The 23,937-nt window shown below is 40.0% G+C and overlaps 1 protein-coding gene across 1 annotated transcript in view; it reads left to right on the forward strand.

Annotated features, from left to right (window-relative positions):
- The first annotated feature begins 9,306 nt into the window (after window positions 1-9,306).
- Window positions 9,307-23,937, forward strand: part of Ccdc80 (coiled-coil domain containing 80) — a 38,415-nt gene continuing 23,784 nt past the window's right edge. Inside the window, exons 1-3 of the mRNA XM_076868870.2 lie at window positions 9,307-10,252; window positions 10,684-12,587; window positions 20,213-20,369. Of these exons, the coding sequence (XP_076724985.2) occupies window positions 10,695-12,587; window positions 20,213-20,369 (2,050 nt within the window). The 5' untranslated portion in view covers window positions 9,307-10,252; window positions 10,684-10,694. The remainder of the gene's footprint in view (window positions 10,253-10,683; window positions 12,588-20,212; window positions 20,370-23,937) is intronic.

Here is a 23,937-nt window from a genome sequence, read left to right on the forward strand (position 1 = left end):
CTTACTCTGCATCTTGTGATAACTAGACAATTTTTGTCCTTAATGTTATTTATATGGATAATTACATTTGTTGATTTGCATATGTTAAGCAATCTTTGCATCCCTTAGATAAAATCAACTTGTTCATAATTTATAAGCTTCTCAATATTCTGTTATATATGATTTGCTAATATATTATTAAGGAATTTTGTATATAAGATCAACAGGGATTTAGATTTCTTTCCTTGATATGCTCTTCTCAGGTTTGGGTATGAGTGTGATATTGGCTTCATAGAATGAATTTGAAAGAAATTATTCTATTTCATGGAATAATTTGAAGAGCTTTGACATTAGTTTTCTTTAAACATCTGGTAGAATTCAGCTGATCCTGGACTTTTCTTCATAGGAAGCTTTTTATTATTGCTTCAATCTCATTGCTAGTTAGTGGTCTGTTTAGATTTTTTATGTCCTCTTGATTCAAAGTTGGCAGGTCATTTGGGTCTAGAAGTCTATCAATTTCTTTTAGGTTTTCCAATTTATTGGAGTATAGGTTTTCAAAATAGTTTGTAATGATCCTCTGAATTTCTGTAATTATTTCTTCTTTTTCATCTTTAATTTTATTAATTTGGGTCCTCCCTCTTTTCTTTTGGCTAATTTGGCTAATGGTTTATCAATCTTGCTTATCGTCTCAAAGAACCAACTCTTTGTTTTATTGATCCTCCGAATTCTTTTTTTATTCCCTATTTCATTGATTTTGATTCTGATATTAATTATTTCCTTTCTTCTACTAGTTTTGGAATTGGTTTGTTTTTCAAAGTCATTGAGATACATCATGAGGTTGTTTATTCAGAATCTTTCTGTTGTTGTTCTAATGTAGATATTCATAACTATAAACTTTCCCCTTAGAACTGTCTTCATAGGGTCCCAGCATTTCTGGTAAGTTGAATCACTCTCATTTTGATTCTAAGAATTTTTAAGTCTCTTCCCTGATTTCTTTTATTATGTATTTATCATTCATAAATGTGTTGTTCAATCTCAATATGTTTATGTAGTTTCTGTAGGGTATTTTGGTGTTGGCTTCTAATTTTATTCTATTATGGTCAGATAAGATGCAAGGGATTATATCAATTTTGGTTTTTGTATTTGCTATGAGCTGCCTTGTGACCTAAAATACAGTCTGTTTTGGAGAAAGTTCTATAAGCAACTGAGAAGAAAGTAAATTCATCTATCGTTGAATGATATATTTTATAGATGTCTATTAAATCCATTTGGTTTATAATCATTTTTTAGATCTGAGGAGTCTACTGAGTTTATACCTGGATGGACTATCTATTGGTGAGAGAAATGTGTTGAAATCATCCAGTATTATTGTACTGGGGTCTATCTGAGTCTTTAACTTGAGTAGTGTCTGTTTTATGTAATTAGGTGCACCAAAATTTGGGGCATAAATGTTTGCTATCATTATATATACTTGAATTTTTTCCCTTTAACAGTATGATGTGACTATTTTTATCTATTCTGATTAATTTTGTCTTGAAATCTGTTTTGTTGGGTATGAGGGTAGTGACTCCTGTTTGTTTTGGGGCCTCATTTGTATGGTATATCAATTTCCATTCTTTCACTTTCAGTCTATTGATTATCTTTGCCTATAAGGTTTTGCAAACAACATATAGTTGGGTCTTGCTTTCTAATACATTAGGCCAACCTATGTCTTCTAATTGGGAAGTTGAGACAATTTACATTTAGTGTTATTATAAAGAAATGTTTTTTAATTTCTCCAATTTTGATTGATTCCTAATGTTTCACTTGGTCCTGTTTCTCATTTGCTTAGCTACTCTTCAGATAAGATTTGTCCATTTGTGAACTCTGGTATTTGTTTTTTATTTCTTCTGTGTGATGTATTTTTTTAAAGTATTTTCTGTAGTGCCAGCTTAGTAGTCATGAATTCTTTTAGTTTCTGTTTATCTTGGAAGGTTTTTATTTCTTCTTCAATTCTAAAGGATAGTTTTGTTTGATAAAGCAATCTTGGATGACAGTTATTTTCTTTCAAGGCTTGGAACACATCATTCCAAGCCCTCCTGGATTTTAGAGTTTGTTCTAAGAAATCTGAAATAATTCTGATTGACTTGCCTCTAGATGTGACCCAATGTTTTTCTCTTGAGGCTTTAAAAATTCTGTCAGTGTTCTGTGTGTTAGGCATTGTAACTGTAATGTGTCATGGAGAAGTTCTTTTTTGATCTAGTCTGCTTGGGGTTCTGCCTGCCTTCTTTATCTGAATGTCTAAAGATTAGAAAATTTGTTTTTATTTTCCTGAGAGGCTATCCATGCCACTAACCTTTATCTCACAACCCTTTTGAATTCCAATAATTCTTAAATTTGGTCTTTTAATTTTGTTCCAGAGTTTTTGTATATTCTGTTTATGGGTGATTTTTTAAACTTAATACTGAGTGTTCAAGGCCAGCCACTTTACCTTCTACTTCTGATAGTCTGCATTCAGCAGAATTTTAAAAGAAAATGTCATTCTATTTATTGTGTCTTTCATTCCCAATATTTCAGTTTGGTTCTTTTTTCAATATTTCTATCTCCTTATTGAGTTTCTCATTCTTGTCCTGTACTGACTTCCTTATTCATTCAGTCATTTTTCTGTGTTCTCTTGTAATTAATTGATCCTTTTCTTTTGAATTTTTTAATCTGACATTTCATCTACTTCCATATCTTCAGAGCCTGTTTTTTTCATATCTTTAGAAGTCCTAAGTTTGGTTTTATACATCTGTTGGAATGGATTTCTCTTCCAATCTTATGTGAGGACTTTTTCAGGGCACAGTCTTCTCTGGTCAAAGTGTCCTAGAGTGATCTATATTAAAACCCCTTGTAGGTGTGGTATCCACAGATTCTGTGTTATTTTTCTGTTTTGGCTATAAGAATGGATGTATGTGTGTGGGACCTGAGCCCACTCCCCCTTCCCCAAGTTGTTCCTACTTAGGGTCTGGTCATTAGTTTGGGAGTTTTATCTCTTCTACTCTTTTAATTAAAATATCATTGTAGTTTGAGTATGGCTAATTTTTGTGTGGACCAAGGTACACTTTCCTTTGGCTGGATTTAGTTCAGCATCAGAGTCTCTATCTTGTGAACCTGTGGTATCTCTGTATATTTCCAGAATCTCACAGAAAGAGGAAACAAACAATAACAATGACCAAATCAAATAATATACATCATTAAAATAAGTGCATGGTGCCTAGCATAACATCTACAACACTAATTGCCACAAAACAGGAATGCTGGAGTCATCAATTGCCAAGAGCAGAAACAATACTAGCCATGAACTGGGTCTGGCATTAAAGTAAGCAGCAGGTTGTCAACTATGCCAATCACAGTACTAATAACTGCAAAACCATGAATGGTGAGGGCAAGAGTTATACAGACCAAATAGTTCTTAAAGGTGATACAATATAGTTCATTAAGAGAAAAGAAAATATGATAAGAAAGTTAAAAAAAAAGTTTAGAATGTTCAAATGTGAACAGAGAGAATGCAGAAGAGGTGTAGTTAGTGACGACTATAAGGAAGGAGGAGAAAAATAGGGGGAAACAAAGCAAAGGGAGAGAGAAAGAACAAGAGCATTTGGATGTTAGCAGCAGAAGAAAGGAGAGAAAGAGAAACAAAAGAATAAAAACAAAACAAAAATAAACAAAAAATTCTAACACTCAAAAGATTAGCGAAGGAAAAATAATCACCAAAAAAATGTTTGTTGAGAAGCATGATACCTGTTGCTTGAATCCCAAGCCACAGAGCAACTAAAAATGCAGCTTCCTCTAATCTGCTATCTTAAATCCCCTTCAGATTGTTTTCTTGAATTTATACTGGAGACATTAAGTAGAACAGTGGTTACCAGAAGGTTAAGGAAAGGGGGAAATAGAGTTATTGTTTTATGAATTCAGAGTTTCAGTTTGGAATATTTATAGTTTAGATATGAGGTCTCCCCCAAAAGCTCACGTGTGAGACAATGCAAGAAAGCTTAGAGGTGAAATGATTGGGTTATAAAATCCTTAATCTAATCAGTGCATTAATCCTCTGATAAGGACTAGCTGGGTGGTGACTGTAAACTGGTAAGGTATGGCTGGAGGAGGTGTATTATTTGGGGCCATGCCTTTGGGGTATATATTTTGTCCATGGTGAGGGGAGTCTCAGTCTCTCTCTCTCTCTCTCTCTCTCTCTCTCTCTCTCTCTCTTTCTCTCTCTTTCTCTCTCTCTTTCCTTCCTGGTGCCTTGTTCCCAGTTGTTTTCCCCTACTACACCCTTCTGATATAATGTTCTGCCTCACCTCAAACCTGGAACAATGGAGCCAGGCCTTCTATGGACTGAGATCTTTGAAACCAAGAGCCTCAAATAAACTTCTCCTAATTGTTCTTGTCAGACCTTTTGGGTCACAGAAGCAAAAAAAAAAAAAAAAAAAAAAAAAATGACTGAAATAGGGATGATGAAAAGTTCTAGAGCTGGACAACAACAATTGCACAAAAATGCAAATGTACTTAATGCCACTGGACTTAATGCTTACAAATGGTTAAGTTGGTAAATTTTATGGTTTTATAAAACACACATATATATATATATAATTTTATGAATTTATGACTATATCCATATATATGCAATAACAACAAAATAATGAGACTTTTGAGCAAATCAATCCAGAAGCTTGCCCTACTTTGGTACATTTTAATTTTTTGAGTCAACAATTCTCTATTGTTTACTAGAGTTAGGTGTGGATTTTCTGTTATTTAAACTATGAAACACTCTAATAATATCATCTTTTGCAAAACTTTTGTTCTATTGTTTATGTAAAAACATAACCACTCACATTTTTGTTCACTTACTATTACTTTTCACTGAATTGTAATTGATTTTCTGCAAAGTGCTTATCTTTACTGTCATCCATTGTTCTCTCTCATCAATAGAATGTGAGTTCCACCAAATCAAGGACTTGATCCATTTCATTTATTGCTCTATTCCCAACTGGAAAAATGTCCAATACATAAAAGATTCCCCATAAGCAGTGTTTGGATGAATGAATAAAATGAAGATTTAAAGTAAGTTACATAAAATATTTGGCCTTAATTTCACAATTCTATAACTTCATGCAAGTATAAGGTTTAATTTTGATGATTGGAATTGCTATGTCTTCAGTTTCCAATATTATTATTTAATATATAGACCTAAAGATATCCCCTGGCTCAATAGCTGTGTAGATTTTCTTCTTCTGTTCTTTCCTTCTTTAAAGTGATCATTCATGGTTAGGCTGCTATCTGGGGTTTTGTCACCTCTCTTTTAAACAATGCCCCAGGCACTGTTCTAGTTACTAGGGGTATGGCATTGAGAAGATACTTGTTCAATGAATGCTTTGCCATGCTGTTGGCTCACACTTTCTGATGTAAAATGATATTCTGAGTCCCTGTGATCAAAACCTGGAGTGCAAGGCCAGTACAGTGAAACAAAAAAGAAAATCAAGGCAACCCTGCCTACAAAGACAGGAGAAGAAAGAAGAGCCAAGATGGGCCCTGGAAAATGAGAATGAAAGGACAATCAGGCAATCCAACACATCCTGCCAGACAGAATTCTATGCTTCTCATGGATCTAGTGCACTCTAAGAGCCAATGGAACATACTAAGCAAAACCATCCAGGTAGTACATAGTTGTTGCTATGAGGATTCTGTGAAAAGCCTTATCCAGGAAACAAAGAGGCAAAGTCTCCAACTGGAATGGATTCTGCACAACTGGCTACTTTCATATTTAGCACTGAATTACATGAAAAGAGAGTTGGTAGAACTGCTGTGGTGAGTATAATATTCTCTTATATTCTATCGGCTGTGAATTTCTAGGGGAAGAGACTGCTTGGTTCTCTATCACTCCTGGTGTAAAGTCTGTACTTTGGGCAAACATTTTAGAAAAGGGCTAAAAACAAAAGAAAAGAAATTGGATCTTCTTCATCTTCTTGGCTATACCTAAGGACATGGAGAGAGGCACAATGAGAAAATTCTCCTTCAAACATGATTGATAGAAATCTTTTGTATGGATTAAATGGCCAATGGATAAGACTTGGAAGCTTCCCCTCCCTAATCCTAGCATCAATCTCCCAAACATTAAATTTATAGCTCATAAATTCACACCTCTCACACAGAATAGCAACCAACAAAGATCTGAATTCTAAATCATTTCCATGTAGGAAGAATGTCTCTAAGGTCCCCCTGATAAAGCTTAAAAACACATATAAAATTTAAAAAAAAATGTTAGAAGTTACATCAGGTAAAACTTTCCTTTTTTGAAGTATGCAAATTTTTTCAACTTGGGATTAAACACATGAGCTTGTTGACATTTCAGGGTCAATATCAAGTATTTGGGTGCTACAATAGGGTGGAGGGTTGCCTTTTTTCAGAAGTTCCCTGGGCTGCTGCAGCATACTGACTGTGTATGAGGAGGGTTTGTTTGCATTCTGAAGGACATAAATGTGGCTGAAGACTAAACATTTGATTAAGGTCTGCAAGTGAAAAGGAAACGCATACGGTACTGTCCTCTCTGTAAATACTGTTTGTGTCTCCTCAAAGTTTCCATAAAATGGCTGGGTTAATTTCCCTGCTTGGGGGGTACTATAGAGCAAGAGAGGTGGTTTCCCTCCGATAACACTGAAGAGCCCACTTGTTTTTTCCTCTATTTATGTTTCATTTCCTTTTAAACAAATTATTTTTTAATATTTATTTATTTTTTTTAATTTCAGTTCAGTAACATCCACTGTTACTTCGTGCAAGAGAACCAACAGCAGGTGATGGAAACCCTAGTTTCTCTGGAATGCCTGGGACAGCCTGCTTCCAGGTCTGGGCCCCAGGTTGCTGAAGCCTTTGGTTAGTATGCCTCTAACAGCACAACCCCTTCTGGATTTCTCCTTACCTTCACTCCAACTCTCCCCTCAAAACCTTCCCCAAACCTCATTTCTCTAAAACAATTCTGGTTTGCACATCCTTTCCTTCCCTTACTCAAAATTGCTTATGCAACCAATGTTCGGTGGTTTCCTGTCAGTGAATCCCCAAGTTAGCATTTCTAAAATCTTTAAGGTTTTATTTATTTTATTCTATTTTATTATTTTTGCACCTTTTGGACTCAACATCAACTCAACATCAATTTCTGGATCTCCAGATCTGCTCCCGGATCAGCATTAATTGTTTGTTTCTCAAGTTGCAGAAGAAAGAAAAGATATAAATGGAGAACTTTTTAACATAGAGTTTTTAAATCATGCACTAGAAATTGAGAATCTTCACAGGCTGTAAGGGGCTTTCTGGCTTCTTCAGTAAAGGGCATAGGTGAACCTGTTCCCCAATCGCTCGTATTTGGCATGTGTTTCCCAGACTTCCCACAGGGAGGTTTTCTGAGGTCCCAGATAAAGGTTTAGGCATTAGTCATTGACTCATTGAGATGGGAAAATCCTGTAAAAGCTGGAGAAGCCTCACTTTGCCGAGTGAGAGTGTGTGTGTGTGAGAGTGTGCGAGATGTTGGAGTCCGTGGGCGGAGCGCTCTTTTGTCCAGTCCTGCGCATGTTTAGCGCGCCATCTAGTGACTGAAGCATAGTAGGGACGGAAGCTCCAGGTCCCAGGAAAACAGATGCCACTCAAAGTTGTAGTGGTTTTCCCTTGGTCTGACTTCAGGTGGCCCAAAGTAAAGTAGTTGTGTCTCAGTTTAACCAGTGAGCAGGTTCAGAATGTCCTGAACATTGTCGGGAGCTTGGTGGAAATGGATGAAAGACTTTAAGGACCTATTGAGAAAGGCAAAAAGTATAGCTACAAAAAGTACAACTACCTCAGAAAGTAGGACTCTAAAAGTGTAAATGCTCTGGATGAGCAAATAAATGAGAGTCTTCTGTGTAACGGGGTGCACAAAAATTGTTGAAGGAAAATAGAAAGAAGGTGTGGGTAGAGAATGAAAAAAAGGAGGCTGACAATAATACCTTGTGGATAGTTCTAAACCCAGCTTCAAACTTCAGAGCTACTACTTACCATTGTGTGGCAACAGGTAATTTATTTATTCTCACCAAGTCTCAGTCTGTTGGCCTATAAGATGAAGATCACCCCATTATCTCCTAGAGTTGCCATGGGTTTTTTTTTTTTAAAAAAAAGAACATATTAAAGTGCTGAACCTAGAGCTTCACATGCTCTACAAATAGTTGTTGTTGATGATAGGGAGGGAGAAGATAAAGGAAAGGGGGAAAAAAACATAAGAGAGGAGGCCCAGTAAGGGATAGTGTGGAACATATTAGAATATAATGATAGAGGAAATAACATTTAGAATGTCCAACTAAGCACAAGGCATTTGATCACCTTCACAGGTAAATCCATGAAAGTGGTAACCATCCCTGACTCCATTACTATATTCACAAGGGTCTATGTGAGAGCCACTGTAGGACCTTCTTTTTTGCTATCCCTGACCTCAAACTATGGGTCCAGTGCGCTACACTCAGCCCTCTTATGGGACTTCCTCAAATCCAAGCTTGGAGCTTATTATGTGAAAGAAGGGCAAGCGTGACGAGTGTTATGGGGCTGATCAAGGGAAGCAACTAGGAATGAGATTTTATCCACTAAGAGAATCCATTAGCATGGCTTTCCTTAAGAGGAGGCTTCTGAGGACCAGGGTCACCATTGTTGGTGGCAATTAATGCTGACTTGGAGAGACTGAAAGAAATATCCACATAACCTGAGTCAACTTCCTCCCCACTTAAAGTAGAATACTTTGGAAGACCCAGGAAGAAGAAGCCCAAAACTGCCTGAGGATATCCTTTGGAACCTCACTGGATGATTTCCATACCTTAAAACCTCTGGAGAGCAAAACATGTAATAGGCTCCTGCCTGTTGTCCACTGATTCCTGTCTTCCAGGGAAGCTGTTCCTCATCTACCATCTAAAGCTGGAACTCTGAAACTGGAGATCAGAATGCCCATTCCCCAGTGTAACAAGCAACCACAGTCTCAGGGGACAGTAGTCGTTGCCTGCATTTCTACCCTTTTACCAGCTTCCATCCATGCCAAGGAAAAGTTAGGACCAAGAACACAGTAATATAATTCCTAATTAGCATAATATAAAAACAACCTAGTCATGTTTTCCATGGGCTTTTCCAACCTCAAACTAAAAGCATGAAGTAGAGACAAAGAGATAAAAATATTCACTGTTACTATAAATAGATATATACTGCCTATGTGTACACAGCCAAGCACCCTGACCCAAATGAGTGTCTGCCTCTGGGAAAATCAAACAGAGTTTTCCTTTTCCAAAGTTCAATGTGGGAACAGACAGGAACAGACAGGCAGGGAAGGCATCCTGATTACTTGGTATGGAAGGGGTTAAGTCCTCAGTCATCCTATTCTGAAGTGATTTATGATGATGTGTAGAGTTTCAAAATTTTCCCCAGCCCGAAGTACAGCCCTCTCCCTTCTCACTGAGTCCACTCTGGATGTGCCGCAATGAAAAGGCGGCGTGTTTTGCTGATCTGTTAAATTCTTAGTGAAGTTTCCTTGATTTCCAGTGGCGGCTGTTGTTTGAGTTCGGTTTGGAGCGAAACTGAGGTAGTCCTGACATTTCCGGGACTGAAGCCAGACAAGAGGAAGAAGAAAGAGAAGGAGAAGGAAAAGAGAAGAAAAAAAGGTGGGGAGAAATAAAGGGAGGAGAGAAGTATAGGAAAAGGGGGTGGGGGAGTCCTTTTCAACATTGCATTCCTGTGTTTTCCCTCAGCCTGGAAAACATATTAATCCCAGTGCTTTTACGCCCGGAAACAAAGGGACTGAGCCAGACTGTGGGGGAAAGGGTGATAAGAAGGATCCCGGAACTTTAAAGAGGGATCGAGTGAGAGTCAGAGATCACTAAGACTCCACTTTAAGGGACGTCCTGTGTCGCCACAAGGGACGGGCACTCGCAGACACACAGGACCAAGGAGAAACTGCAGGCAAATGGAGATACAAAGACTTACAAGGACAGCTCCTTTCTCCTCATCCCACTTGTCCAGAAGGTAAAAAGACGCAGCCAGAAAGGAAAGGAGTCAGCCCAGCCCCAGACCAGGACGAAGACTGGCTGCGATCCGTGGAGATACTTTGCAGGCTGGAACGGCAGCACACCCCTTTTGTATTGCTCACCCTCGACAAGCCGAGAGAGGGTGGGGAGGAAAAGTATTTCATCTAGGAAACTGTCCTGGGGACCAAACTTCAGCTTTCCTTTGAAATCCTCTGCATTCCATCTCTATGAGCCACGATGTAAGTGTGTGATCTTTTCTGTTTTTGGTGTGTTTGTTTGTTTCTTTGTTGCTTATTTGAAGAAAGGAAATGTGAATGTTGTCATAATTAATATGCTCAGTTTGAATTTTTTTTTTTTTTTTTTTTTTTTCTGGAGCATCCAGTTAGTGGAAACACAGCAAGCACACTAACCGGGGAACTAAGTTGGATTTCCTGCTTAATGGAACTGTCTCTGTTAAGCACTGACAAATTTCAGGGACTTAAAAGCAACAGAATCTCATCCTATCTTCCATTCTCTGACCTCCCTCCTTTTCCTTCTCCAACTACCCCTCCCCCATCCCCTTGACCAAGATAGGGAAAGAGATAATGACCAGCTCTGTTTGCAATTAAATGATTTTCTTTCTTTTTCCTCCCCTCCCCTTTCTGTCTCATGACCCCTCTGCAACCCAAAGTGGATGACACAATGACGTGGAGACTGGGACCCCGTTTCACCATGCTGTTGGCAATGTGGCTGGTGTGTGGATCAGAACCCCACCTCCCTGCCACGAATAGAGGGACCCATGGAGGGCGGAAGGTGCCTTTGCTTTCCTCAGTCAATAGCAGGCCAGCTCGGTTTCTGAGGCACACAGGGAGGTCTCGTGGAACAGAGAGATCTATCCTTGAAGAACCAAACCTTCAGCCTCTCCAAAGAAGAAGGAGTGTGCCAGTGTTGAGACTAGCTCGTCCGACGGTGCTGCCAGCCCCCATGGGCATCAAAGGGGCCCCTGTGAAACCTGAGCTGAGACCCAAGGCCAGGGGCTCCCCTGGTGAGATGGTCCGAGATGAGGGGTCCTCTGCTCGGTCAAGAATGCTGCGCTTCCCCTCGGGGTCCAGCTCTCCCAACATCCTCGCCAGCTTTGCTGGGAAGAACAGGGTATGGGTCATCTCGGCCCCCCATGCCTCAGAAGGCTACTACCGCCTTATGATGAGTCTCCTGAAGGATGACGTGTACTGTGAGCTGGCCGAGAGGCACATCCAACAGATTGTGCTGTTCCACCAGGCAGGCGAGGAAGGGGGCAAGGTGCGAAGGATCACCAGTGAGGGCCAGATCCTGGAGCAGCCCCTGGACCCCAGCCTCATCCCCAAGCTGATGAGCTTCCTCAAGTTAGAGAAGGGCAAGTTTGGCATGGTGCTCCTGAAGAAGACACTGCAGGTGGAGGAGCGCTACCCTTATCCAGTCAGGCTGGAGGCCATGTACGAGGTCATCGACCAAGGTCCCATCAGAAAGATAGAGAAGATCAGACAGAAGGGTTTTGTCCAAAAGTGTAAAGCCTCTGGTGTAGAGGGCCAGGTGGTAGAGGAGGGGAACAATGGCGGTGGAGGAGCAGGAAGGCCAAGCCTGGGCACTGAGAAGAAGAGAGAGGACTCAAGGAGAGTACAAGTCCCCCCAACCAGAGACACTCGGGTGAAGGTGATGAGAAAGCCGGCCACTACCACGATGGCTCCTCCCCCACCACCTCCAACCCCAAGGGCCACCACTCTTCCTCCTGCTCCACCCACAACAGCCACACGGGCCACACCCCGAGTGGTAACAGTAGCCACGAGACCTACGACCACCACTGCTTTTCCAACCACCCAGAGGCCTTGGACACCCAGGGTGCACCTCTCCTCAGTCTCTCCCAGACTCTCAGGCTCAGCTGAGTTGACCACAGCCCGGGGCTCCTCAGTCTCAGAGAATCTCTACCCTCCACCCAGGAAGGAGCAGCAGAGGGAGAGGCTACAGACCACCAGGAGGCCCAGCAAGGCCACCAGCTTCGAGAGCTTCACTGCCAGCCCTCCCACCACCATCTCAGAGCCCAGCACCAGGGCTGCAGGCCTGGGCCGTTTCCGGGACAACCACACAGACAGGCGGGAACATGGCCATCGGGACCCAAATGTGGTGCCAGGTCCTCACAAGACAGTCAAGACAAAGTCACCTAAAAAGAAGACCCAGGACAAAATTCTTAGTAATGAGTATGAGGATAAATATGACCTCGGCCGGCCCACTGCCTCACAGCTGGAGGAGGAGCTGCAGGTGGGAAATATTCCCTCCCAAAGCTCAAAGGAGTCTAGAAAACATGAAAAGCTTGAGAAACCTGAGAAGGAGAAGAAAAAGAAGGTGAAGAATGAGAAACCAGACAAGTTACTCAAGAATGAAAAGCAAATGAAGAAGGCTGAGAAAAAGAGCAAACAGGAGAAAGAGAAGAGCAAGAAGAAGAAAGCAGGTAAAACAGAGCAGGATGGCTATCAGAAACCCACCACAAAACATCCCCCTCAGAGCCCCAAGAAGTCAGTGGCTGACCTGCTGGGGTCCTTCGAAGGCAAACGAAGGCTCCTTGTAAGTAACATCTTTGGCATTATTTTGTGGGCTGAGGCAGGGCACATTCATGTTTGTCTTATTAGTTTTGTAAAGTCACATTGCTAAGTGCCAGACTGTGACTGAGCCCCTAGGATGTCAGGAAGCTCAGGCAAGAAAGAACAGCCAGGCAGTAGTAGCTCCCTTTGGTTCAGATGCTCTGTGAACCTCTATCCACACAGCACACACTCCTATAATACAGACTCCATGGATGGGGGACCCTAGACTTGAATTCAGGAAAGCACTGTAGCACTGTAGTCAGCTTCTTCCAAACAAGAAGGAGCAGCAGAGGGAGAGGCCAGCATCCTTCCTGCTCTCTTTCAAAGTACCACACCCCCATCCTTCCTGCTCTCTTTCAAACCTTGTTTCTGGACCATCTCTCTTTTATGGAGTTCAAAGAAGAATGAAGGAGTTCCCCAAGTGGAATGCTTTGACTCTAGTCACAACTCAGGAAAGGCATTTCTCTCTGCTAGAACCTAGGAACTAGAAGCATAGGTAACATTCCTCCCTAATTAGGTCTGTAGCAATATTGGAAGTCTCCAAGGGGGGGCGGGGAGGGTAGGCAGCCTGTGTGGAGAGTGGGTTTAATTGGGAATAAGGGTCCTTAGCCATGCTTTTATAACTAGCTAGCAGAAATCTTCTCCCCATAAAGGCTGCATGCTCCATCACTGCCTGACTGACTCTCAGAGCAACAGGGATGGAATGTGGGGAACTGGGTTAATTGCTCCACTCTGTAGTACACTAGAGATGCATCTGAATTTGAAAAACAGATGAAGTACAGACGGATTTGAAGTTAAGCTGTACAAAGTATAAAGTGTGTGTGTGTGTATGTGTGTGTGTGTGTGTGTGTGTGTGTACACCCAGGTGTGTGAACTTGTGTGCAAAAGAGAGACCATCAGTTTCCTACTTCTCCTTTGCCTGTGATTCTGTCACTAGTGTGGAGTGAGCCACAGATTCATCTCAGTGACCCTGTCTTTGGGCCATTACTTGTCACTACTATCCAGTGGATGAAAACAGAATTCAGTTAGATCAAAGGAATGCTTTTACAGGAGTAAACCCATCCTGAAAATAAGGGCAGGTCTCATCTGCAATGTGAAAATGGCTCCTTCTCTTCTTTATGTCTCCTCCCAGGATTTCTACCCTGGGCTTCTTAATGCCATTGTTTTATTCCAGGTTGTCAAGGAGGAAAAGGATTCATTACAATTAATTCAGAGTAAAAGATAAATAAACTGATGTTGGGTAGTGTGGGTCAGGGATGCTTTTCTCAGATACCTGGTGAGGGAGGCATCTCATGCCATCGTGATAGTGCCCATTCTACTAAACTCCACGCACTATATTCACACTGCAAGGTGATAAGCACTCTTTTTCCAAGGTGTTTCTTGAAGAAGGGTCTTTTAATTTTCCAATATGGCCTAAATTTAGATAAATGATCTAGGAAGAGGGACTCTGATGCTCATTTATCTTAAGTTGTTTCAAAAAGCTTAAATTCACATTTGAAATGTTATTCAGAGCAGAAGTTCTTGTGGTGCTTATCCTGAGTAGAACATGTCCCCCATTCCCTTGCCTGTTCCATTGACAGTGGAACTATGGATTAGAACAAAGTCTAAGCTCTTATTCATTCTAAAGGGTATGGGTAGGGGGCTGGCTGTGGATGTGTTTATGACTTATTATGTACTTTTTATATGTTACTACATTTTTTAAACATAGCTTTACAGTGACAAACAAATGTAGGTTATTAGACAATAGACTGTTAGAGAGTTTAACATGTGCTTGAATAATCCCAGAGTCTATATAAACTCAAATGGGAATGTTTCAGTCAGAATCACTGACTTCAGAGTAGAACTCTAATCTGGTGCTTGGATGTTTATTAGGGGATCATGGGGGCAAGCTGCTCCCTGGACCGTGGGAAAGTATTAGTGGTGTGCTCCATGGTCTCCTCCTGAGTACCTGGGACTTTGTCCAGCCCATAAAGCACATCACCCAACTCTGTCCATTGAGCCAACAAGGAGGCAAAGTGTTCTCATAGTCAGGTTTTAACCAACAAAAAGTATTCATGGGTAAAATGTCAGGATTGTTATTGTGCACCCATCTGGCAAATACTTCCATTGCCTCTAGGTTGTGAGTCAAAAGAAAGGGGTTTTCATACTGTATTCCTGATCCTAGTCATGCTCTTGATTTCTCCCTCCTTTCCTTCACTCCCTCAGTCAGAGATCTGAAAGCCCAGCTGGGTATTTTCTGCTTTTAACAGTATCCTTGGTCATAAATTTCTAGCAAATGAAACTCAAAGGACAGCTTCTGCTGATGTCATGTGAGGCAGAACAGAAACCAGCTGGAATTGCTCCTGGCAGCACTGGCTCTTTGGAACTAGCAAGAGAATCAGATTTGTTATTAGAAAGAAAATACCAACAGGAGGCATTTTAGTCTTTCAACCCTGTGTATGCTCAGCTGATAATCATATCACAAATGTACTTTTTGAATGGCTAATGATGTGTGAAGTAAGAGTGAATTAGAAAAGGCCAGATGAAATTAACATGATAAAAAAAGAAAAGAAAAGAAAAGAAGAGTTTCACCAGACAGGGAGGAGACCAGTGTTTCTGGATGAAACATCATTCATAGTACCATTAATCCTTTTTCCACTCATTTTTTCCACCAAACTCTGCTGATGTTATTCAGGAAGCTTGGTGATTCAATTAATATTCATTAAGGCTTAGCACTCTCAAGCAGTTCAAGAACAGCTGAGAACATTTATGTCTAACTGGCCTCAACTTAACCTAGTGTGCTCAAACAGAAAGCAGGTCTGCATTCCAAGAAATAGCTCAGGCCTCTCCCCTCATCTTTTCCACTTTTCAGTAATTTGATGCCTAACTATAATTTATTATAAAAACCTAGTGCTTTGTATTCTTTTATACCGTTCTTCAGATGTGAAAACACCACGTAACTCTTCCTTACTAATTACTTAGAAAAATACTGGCAGTGACAGTGTAGGTCATGGTTGGGCAATGGCATCCCAGAGGCCTGTAAGGGCATTGCGGGTGGAGCCAGATGTCCCATGCTCAGGCCATAAGTTAGCCCTTCAAACCTTCTGCTTCTCAGTCTGTCAGCAGAGAAGGGTGTGTCCTGCGGGATGCTTTGTAATTTAATTCTGTGTAGTTTAATTCTCCTAGCAATCCCACGAGGAACTATGTATCAGTCCCATTTTATAGATAGGAATATAGAAGCTGAGAGAGGTTGAGAGGTTACCCAAGGTGGATAGCTAATGTGTAGCAAAGCCCAAATTAGATTTGCCTGATTTTAAAGTTCAAGCTCCAATCACGCCCACTCAGTTTGAGCTTCTCATAGCAGATAGAAGGGGAAACCAAAGAATGATGCTGTTTGCTAATAAATATGAACATTTAAAGCTTCATTTTGACACTTGAGTTACCCAGATAAGTGGTAAGGTGTAGAAATGGTTGACATTTTGTGCCAAGCACAAATGCAGAGTTTCTGTCCTTAATACCTAGATACTTCTCTGTATCTCACCACTGGCTTTCCAGCAGTCAATCAAGAACAGTAGAATTCTAGTTGATCTAATCCTTCAGACTGTTTGGGATCAACTATAGTGAGAGTGTAGGTTAGCTGTTTATCACTAAGACAGTGGACTTAGATAGAGGACAGCTGACAAGCCATCATTGAATACTCTGAGATCTACATACTTATCAGTTAAACAAAGGGCCTCAATATGCTGAACTGCATAAATTCAAATGCAAACTTAAGCTTTCTTTGGCAACCGAGTCTCCTGTAATACAAGTGAGTTAATAATTTCACCCTTACTTCAGAGATCTGAGTATTGGAATGACAACCTACTTATTTAGTTTAATATTAGAAAAGAATTTAAGGCTCTGCTTTAAAAGAGACTACTAGCTTGCAAGTTATTTTTCATAATCCTGTAAAACTTTAATGTTTCGAGTCTAACAGTATTTAGAATATTCTGAGACTTAAAATATCTTCCCCTGGCATCTTCCCATTCCTGTTTGTTGCCTTTGCGTACACAAACAAGCTTCCTTCTCCAAGGCTCTTGGAGCCAACATACCAGTTGGAACAGAAACATGAATAAGAACCACATCACAATTTTGAATTCATGATATATGCCCTGATTTATTGCTACCAAGCAGGAAAGAGGCCAAGTGACAGATAATAATGTTTACTGAGGAGTTCTAGGATGCTCTTTTTAGGAAGGAGAGACTGGAAATGGTTTTCATTATAAATACTGTTTGAAATACTGCCAAACTAGAAAATGAATGTAATGGAGATGTTAATACATAGGGGGAAAGTCCTTGAACCGTGTCAGATGATCTGTCTTTATTTGCCCTGGGCAAGTTTGAGGAGCACATTAAATGTAAGGAAGAAGGTCTTTCCAATTGGTTTGTGGGCAGCATCTAGATATTCATAACCAGGAACCCCTGTGTTCCTGAGTCCCTCCCTTCTCTAACCGGAGTCATCTCTGTAGCCTGAGGAACATGGGCCAGTGGTTACTTCTCCATCTGAAGAACAGGAACAGGTCTGAGGTTCAGCACCTGAGGAACTTAATATCAACATAGAAGATAATAGTAAATAAAAGAAATGGAAAAAATTCCATGAGAACTGTACAGACAACCAGAAGAGTAATTATGAGGAGAAAGTGACTGAGATAAGGTACTGGGGGTAGGCCTACGTGGTGGGAGAGGTGACAAGGGGCAAAGAGAGGAAGGAATGTGGGTGAATATGAGAGGCCATAGACAAGCCTATATTGCCCAATTTTTACAACTTATGAGGTTGGCACAGATGTTGTTCCATTATAAAGATGAAAAACCTGAGGTTTATAAGATTAAGTGGCCTTGTTGAGGCTACAGGCCACTTGGGGTGGGGATGGGGGCGTATTGAACCAGGATAAAAACACCAGCCCTCCAACTTTTATTGCACTTTCTCTGCGCCACTCTGCCCAAGGCTCCTGTTTCTTAGTTTAGACTGGTCTGTCTCTGGAGGGGAAAAAGGTCATGTCAGGGAGCAATTGGAGGAGGATTAACAAGACAGAGCCCAGGGCCAAATCCTGGAGGGCTGGAAACCAGAAATTGAGTCATGCAAAATGAATGTCACCTCACAGGGAGGTGAAAGCATGTTTGAGCAAAGGTTTGAGGTACAAATAAGCCTCAGGGAGTTCTATGTATTTGAGATTCCCACTGGATATCTAAGGCTTGACGCTACTGTGTGCAGAGCGCTGTGGGAGAAGCTGTCACACAGGGGAGGAGGTTCTCTATGATTACATATCATCTGAAATTCTTAATTATACACACCCAATGGTAGGAGAGGACTAGAGGAGGCTTCAAGAACTCTTAAAATCCTGTCATCTCAAGGTCTGTCTGTGGGTTACAAGGATCCATGGTGAAGTTTGAGAAAATAAAATGAAGTCTGTATGTGGATTTGACATCAAAGAGGCAAGTAATCATCAGTCACCTATCATCTGGGCAGCTGTGCTTAGGAACTCCTCTAACATATTCTAAGTATGGGCTTATCAAGTTAAAGATAGGAGATCCAAAATCATTAATGGAAATCTCTTTCCCTTACCTTTGAATTCATTGTTTGATGTTTTTACTTAACCATTCTCTTCACTTCAAAATAGTGTATTGAATGAGCAATGAGGCAGAAAGGAAAGCTTAATATATGTCAAGTTAAAATAGAACTCCAATCTTTAGGCTGTCATCTCAAATCCCACGAAGTTAACTAAAAACAAACCAACCAAAAATACCAGCACCATATCTTTTTAGAGCCACCCTAAATCCTTTTGTTGTTGTTGTTTGTTTGTTTTCTTTTCTTTTTGGCTGAGTGGGAATTAATGAATAATTTGGAGAAAATTTTATTATTTTTCCCCTTGAGAGATTACCTTCCTAAGACAAATATTTCCTAGCTATCATGTCCATCTGAACAGGCATATAATCACAAAATCAAACATGAACATCATCATGTCAATGTAAAATAAATAACAATCTGAGAAAGAAAAAAGTCAAAAAACTTCATCCCAGGAAACCTTTGTTAATGTTCCACTCAAAGGCCATTAAACACATTTTAATTTCCTTGAGCGAGAAGATTTTTGTCAGGCATAAAGAATTCATACCAGAGAAAGCTAGCAGACAGCAATAAACACATCTGACAGAGAAAACTAAACAGCAAGATCAAGTTGGGACCAAGTTTATTGACCACTTTTGATAAAATATTTGGAGAGGTTAACAACGTAGTGACTTCTCCTGGGAAAAATGCAAAGCAAATAGCCACAAACTTCAGAAATAGTTTGTAGGGTTAGGTGGGTAAATAGAAAAGTGGGTGATAAATTTGAATGTGGTCAAATGCAAGAAATTATTTACAGAAAAAAAATTATAGAGGCTTACCTCTGAGCTAGGTGATGAGTCAACAAAGAGTGAATAAATGGTGTTCACCGCAGATATTAGCCTGATGAGCTATTTGGGGTCAAGAAGATCCACAAGGACTTGATCATCATCAGAATAAAATTTCACATCCTTTCCCCTCCAGGGGGAACAGCATCATGCCTGCCCATTGAGGGAGTGTGGACAGTGGTTCTGGTTTCTGCTCAGGAAAGCCTGGTAAAACTGGAGAATGCTCAGAGAAGACAATTAAAATAAGGAAGTAGAGAAGCTTTTATGTTAAGTTAGATAAAAACCTTGAGATTTTCTTAGAGGGTTCAAGAGGACCTTTAAAAAAAAAATAGAGGTATCCTCATTTGAACCAAAATAATGAAGTACAGTTTCTCAAGATTGCTGGTGACTATAGTGTCTCTTTTGATGGCTCTTTCTAATTTTCTCCCTAAAGAAGACAGGGACCACGAAGAGGGAATGAAAGGGGGCTAGACAAAAAAATTTAAAAATCCCAGTTCTAAATGGTAGGGAGGGCTAAACTAAAAGAGTTAAAGCTGTGCTATCGGGGAACTCCAATATCAAAAGAAATTCACCATGAGTTCTGTGCAGGCCAAAGGTGACAATAAATATGATGTCTGTGACAAAATATAGGTCAAAAGGTCATCATCAAAACATTCTACAAGGTTGCCTAATAAAAAATTTTAAACCATAGAATGTGCCATAGCACTAGAGGCCTGGCTATCAAACTCTCTCATTTCTGTGGAATGTGAAAACACATAACCACTGAAATAACCCATGTCTGATTAGCCAGTTAGGATAATAAGGATCAAAATAAGGGAAGGGAGATAACACCGGTTGAACAAGTATTGCATGCCAAATGTTTTTTATGTTATCTAACAGCCTTGCAAAATAAGTATTTCTGTGCAGAGTTCACAAATGAGAAAACAGAGGCACAAAGAGTAATGAAAGAAACTAACTGAAGTGTGTAGAAAACTCTAAGCTGTCTGGAGTCATTAAAAAATAGAAAAAAAAAAAAAAAAGAGAGAGAGAGCCTTACTCAATGGCCTCCTTTGGCTTTAATTATGCTGAGTGTCCAACACAATAGTCTGTAGTTTTGGTGTTAGTCATTATCTGCCAGCTATTCCAAATCGTCTCTTAAAGATTTTGCCGCAGTTTGAGCCTGACACTATGAATCACTGTGTACCTCTCCTCACCCACCTCCAGCTGATCACTGCTCCCAAGGCTGAGAACAACATATATGTGCAGCAGCGTGATGAATACCTGGAGAGTTTCTGCAAGATGGCCACCAGGAAGATCTCCGTCATTACCATCTTCGGCCCCATCAACAACAGCACCATGAAAATTGACCATTTCCAGCTAGGTTGTCTTAAACATTTTCATTGTATAATTGTTTTTCTTGTATTTAAGGTGGGACAAACATTGTGGGAGAGGTCCTTGGGAATCAAAATGAATATTTAGATGTCTGGAGGGCTCTTTGATTATGGTAACATAGTTCTGTCCACATAGCCCTTCCAGGAGGGTCTGGTGTAAGTTTTCAGTGCTTTAAAATGAAAAACATGCAAGCACTCTATCATTCTCTGACTGTCAGTAAGGTGGAGGAAAATGAGAAAAGCAGTGCAGTGTGGAGAGGATAGAGAGATACTCAGCCCCATCCCCTGCATTCTGAGACTTCTTGCCCATGAGCAGCACCATCTGATCTGATCTGCCTGCAAGCTTTATGCTGTGGGTGACTCATCACAGATGGGGACCTGCCAGACCCTTGGAAGTACTTGACTCTGGCAAGCCTGAGGATGGAATTAACCAGAGTCGAGAGAAGCTATTAAGCTAAATGAAAAGTCACCAAAAATATGGACTGAACTGTGCCCAAGTCCTTTTGGAGATCAGAAGAATTTGGCTGAATTTAGAGTTTTCACAATTTTTCATATTAATGATACATGTGAGACTTGGGAGGTGTACAGCTCAGCTTTGGGCAGCTCAGAACTAACTCTCTACAGTTCTCATGGGGATGTTGCAAGACTGACTATGATTAGGTAAGCCTCACAGCCAGAAGTTCAAACTCTAACCCACCCAATTTCTCTAACAATTACTGTATCTCTAAAACTTTTTTTAAAAAGACTGTTTTTTTACATTTATTTTCTACTTTTGCTGTTATTGTTGTTTGACTATAATGGAAATCCTCATATTACATAATCCTTCATACTACTCACTTACATATTCTACATAGTTTTCATAAAATATGTCATCTGAAATATAAAAATATTTTCCCTATTAACATTTAAATTTAGTACATATAACACATTATCTCACAGATTATTTTGACATGTGATCTTAGTACAAATGGACATGTCAGTTATAATTATGTCAAGATAATTCCAATTTGATTTGATTATGGTCTAGTTTTCAAAATTACATATTTTTATTTTGGTAAGAACACTTCACGTATCTACTCCCTTGACAAGCTTTTAAGTTCAAAATATTGTATTGTTCTCTACAGGCATAATCTTGTACAATGGATCTCTAGAACTTATACAGGCATTAATTTTCAATTATTAATTCTCTACTTTCATTACCTAACTTCCCCAGAGATGACTCAAGAACAAATAGCATCTTTTCCAATGTCCCATAATAAATCATGGTGTATTAGTGATTTGTGGATATTTATCCCTGTTCAGTGCATATGTTTCAGAAGAGAAACCAAAATGAGAATTTTAAAAAAACTGACCTTAATCAAAACAACAGTAACAACAATTATCATAAAAACAAAAGATGCAAAAGAAGGAGTTCTAAAGGCAAACAAAATCAAATTCAGAGTTACAACTTATTTGTTGTGTGACCTCTGGCAAGTTACTTCTTGTCTTAGCTAAGAAGACAATCATATCTACTTCCAGGCTATGGTGAGTACTAAATAGGATAATGTACACAAAACCTGTCCAGTAATAATCACCATGATGTAGTCATCATCATCACAACCATTGATCTATCAGTTAGCTAGAGACTAGTGAGCAGTCATAGTTGTCACAGATGCACCTATAATTGCAAAATAATTGTAATTGCTTACTACTAATTATAGGGTGTTGACACATGAATCATCACAACTTCTCTTTCGGGTCAGACATCATTAGTACTCTTGGTGATAAAAGTGAAGCCCAAGAGACTAATACTGTAAAGCTACATATTTAGTGGCTAACAGGGATTCAACCATTTGTTTCCTGGAGTTCACAAAGTAGCATGAGCCAGTGGACTTAGTTATACTCCAGATGTCTAGAGAGGAAGTCAGTATTCCATCCAGTACAGAGCCTGGTGCTGGCTGCTGATGAAAGCCTTTCTCCAACCAGGTGTTCCCAGTGTCAAATGTGCTACCCACCAAGTCTGTGACAAAGTGTTCCCATCCCTTATTTCAGAGTTTGGAAAAGTAATTATATCTTCCACTTCAGCAGCTGTATGGTCTTTATATAAGCACCTGGTGCTGCCTTGGCAAATTTTTAGCATAATCCTGCCGTTTTCCAGACATCTGGATTGAATACAAATTGCAGGAGGGCTAAGGTTTTCTTTTCTGACTTATTGGAATGCAGGTGTTGTGACTTGGGTACTTGCCTCACTAAATGGCGGCCTGGACCTGATCTGGAGTGGGCAGGGGCTTTATTTTGTTCTTCATCTAATTCCTGGAAGGCCTTTCTCTCCTCATGTTGTGTCCCAGGTTACCCTTATGGGAAAGTCAGCAGCACTTTCAGCCAAGACTGGGAGTCAGCCATGGGAAAATAAGAACTGGCATGAGCCCTGGTCTCTGTGAACTGAACCCCAGCCTTGTCCGACTTTTAGCTGGAAATCTATCCAGTGGCCTTCCTTTTCCTTGAAAATAAATCAAGCACTCCCTACTTTTCCATACTTTTACTGAGCCTTTTAAGCAGACGCCTACATCCAATTGCAGTGTAGGCTGTGCTCACCAGCTGGTCTGTCTTGCTAAATGTATTCCTACTATCTATACTGGACCTACAAACGTCAGGAAACTTACCTTAACATTTCAAGCTTTCCTCTAAAGAAAGCTATTTATGCTTGATCAAATTCCAATGCCCATCTGGTTTTACCAGCATGGAGTATATTATACATGAGAGCTTAAAATGGCCTAACACATAAAGGTATTCTTTATCATTAGTGGTATTTAAAATGTCAGTCTAGGATAAGAATATCAGAGTATATGTTACATGGGTGGATCATAAACAAACTACAGATAGAAAAAAGGTGCTGGTTAAAAGTACTTTATTGAAGAACTTAAGTGGGCAGCAGGGATACAGCAAGTAGGGGTTTTATTTTATTTTATTTTTGTTCCCCTAGCAAAATATAGAGAAAAAAAATATTTGGACATTGGTATTTAATCACCAAATTTTAAGGATTGTAATACAAGACATTTTGCAGGAAAAAGGAAATTTTTGATAGCTTCTTCTGAAGAAAGGAGAGTTTGAGGGTAATTGATAAAAAAAAATGAGGTGGAAAGTTGATGGGGGTGGAATATAACAAGAAGGGCTGAAGAATTGATTCCTTACTTATATGAGCAAGGAATTTGTAGATAAATTTTTAAAAAATTATAAATAATAATGGTAGAATGCATTCCAGACTAAAATATCCTTTTGTCTTTGATCCTGTTGGAAAGAATTATTGTTTATGGAGCAGCTTCATAATTAGCAGGATTCATAACAATCCACAAATACTGCTTTCCCTCTGAGGAAGTCCTAAAAGACTGATGCTTGGCCTCAACTCCACCTTTCATCAGTGATGACAGAGCCTGGCAGCTGCCTTCTTTAGCCCCATCACCCTGAGGTGGGAGGAAAGGCTGATGCGTGCTCAGATTTCCATACACAGGCTGGTGTCTGCCATTGTGTTTATTCAGTCTTTGATTATCAATCACTCTGGGCCCCAGGGTTGAAAGCCTT

The sequence above is a fragment of the Callospermophilus lateralis genome, chromosome 10 (assembly GCF_048772815.1).
Source record: "Callospermophilus lateralis isolate mCalLat2 chromosome 10, mCalLat2.hap1, whole genome shotgun sequence".
In the NCBI taxonomy this organism is placed as follows: Eukaryota; Metazoa; Chordata; class Mammalia; order Rodentia; family Sciuridae; genus Callospermophilus; species Callospermophilus lateralis.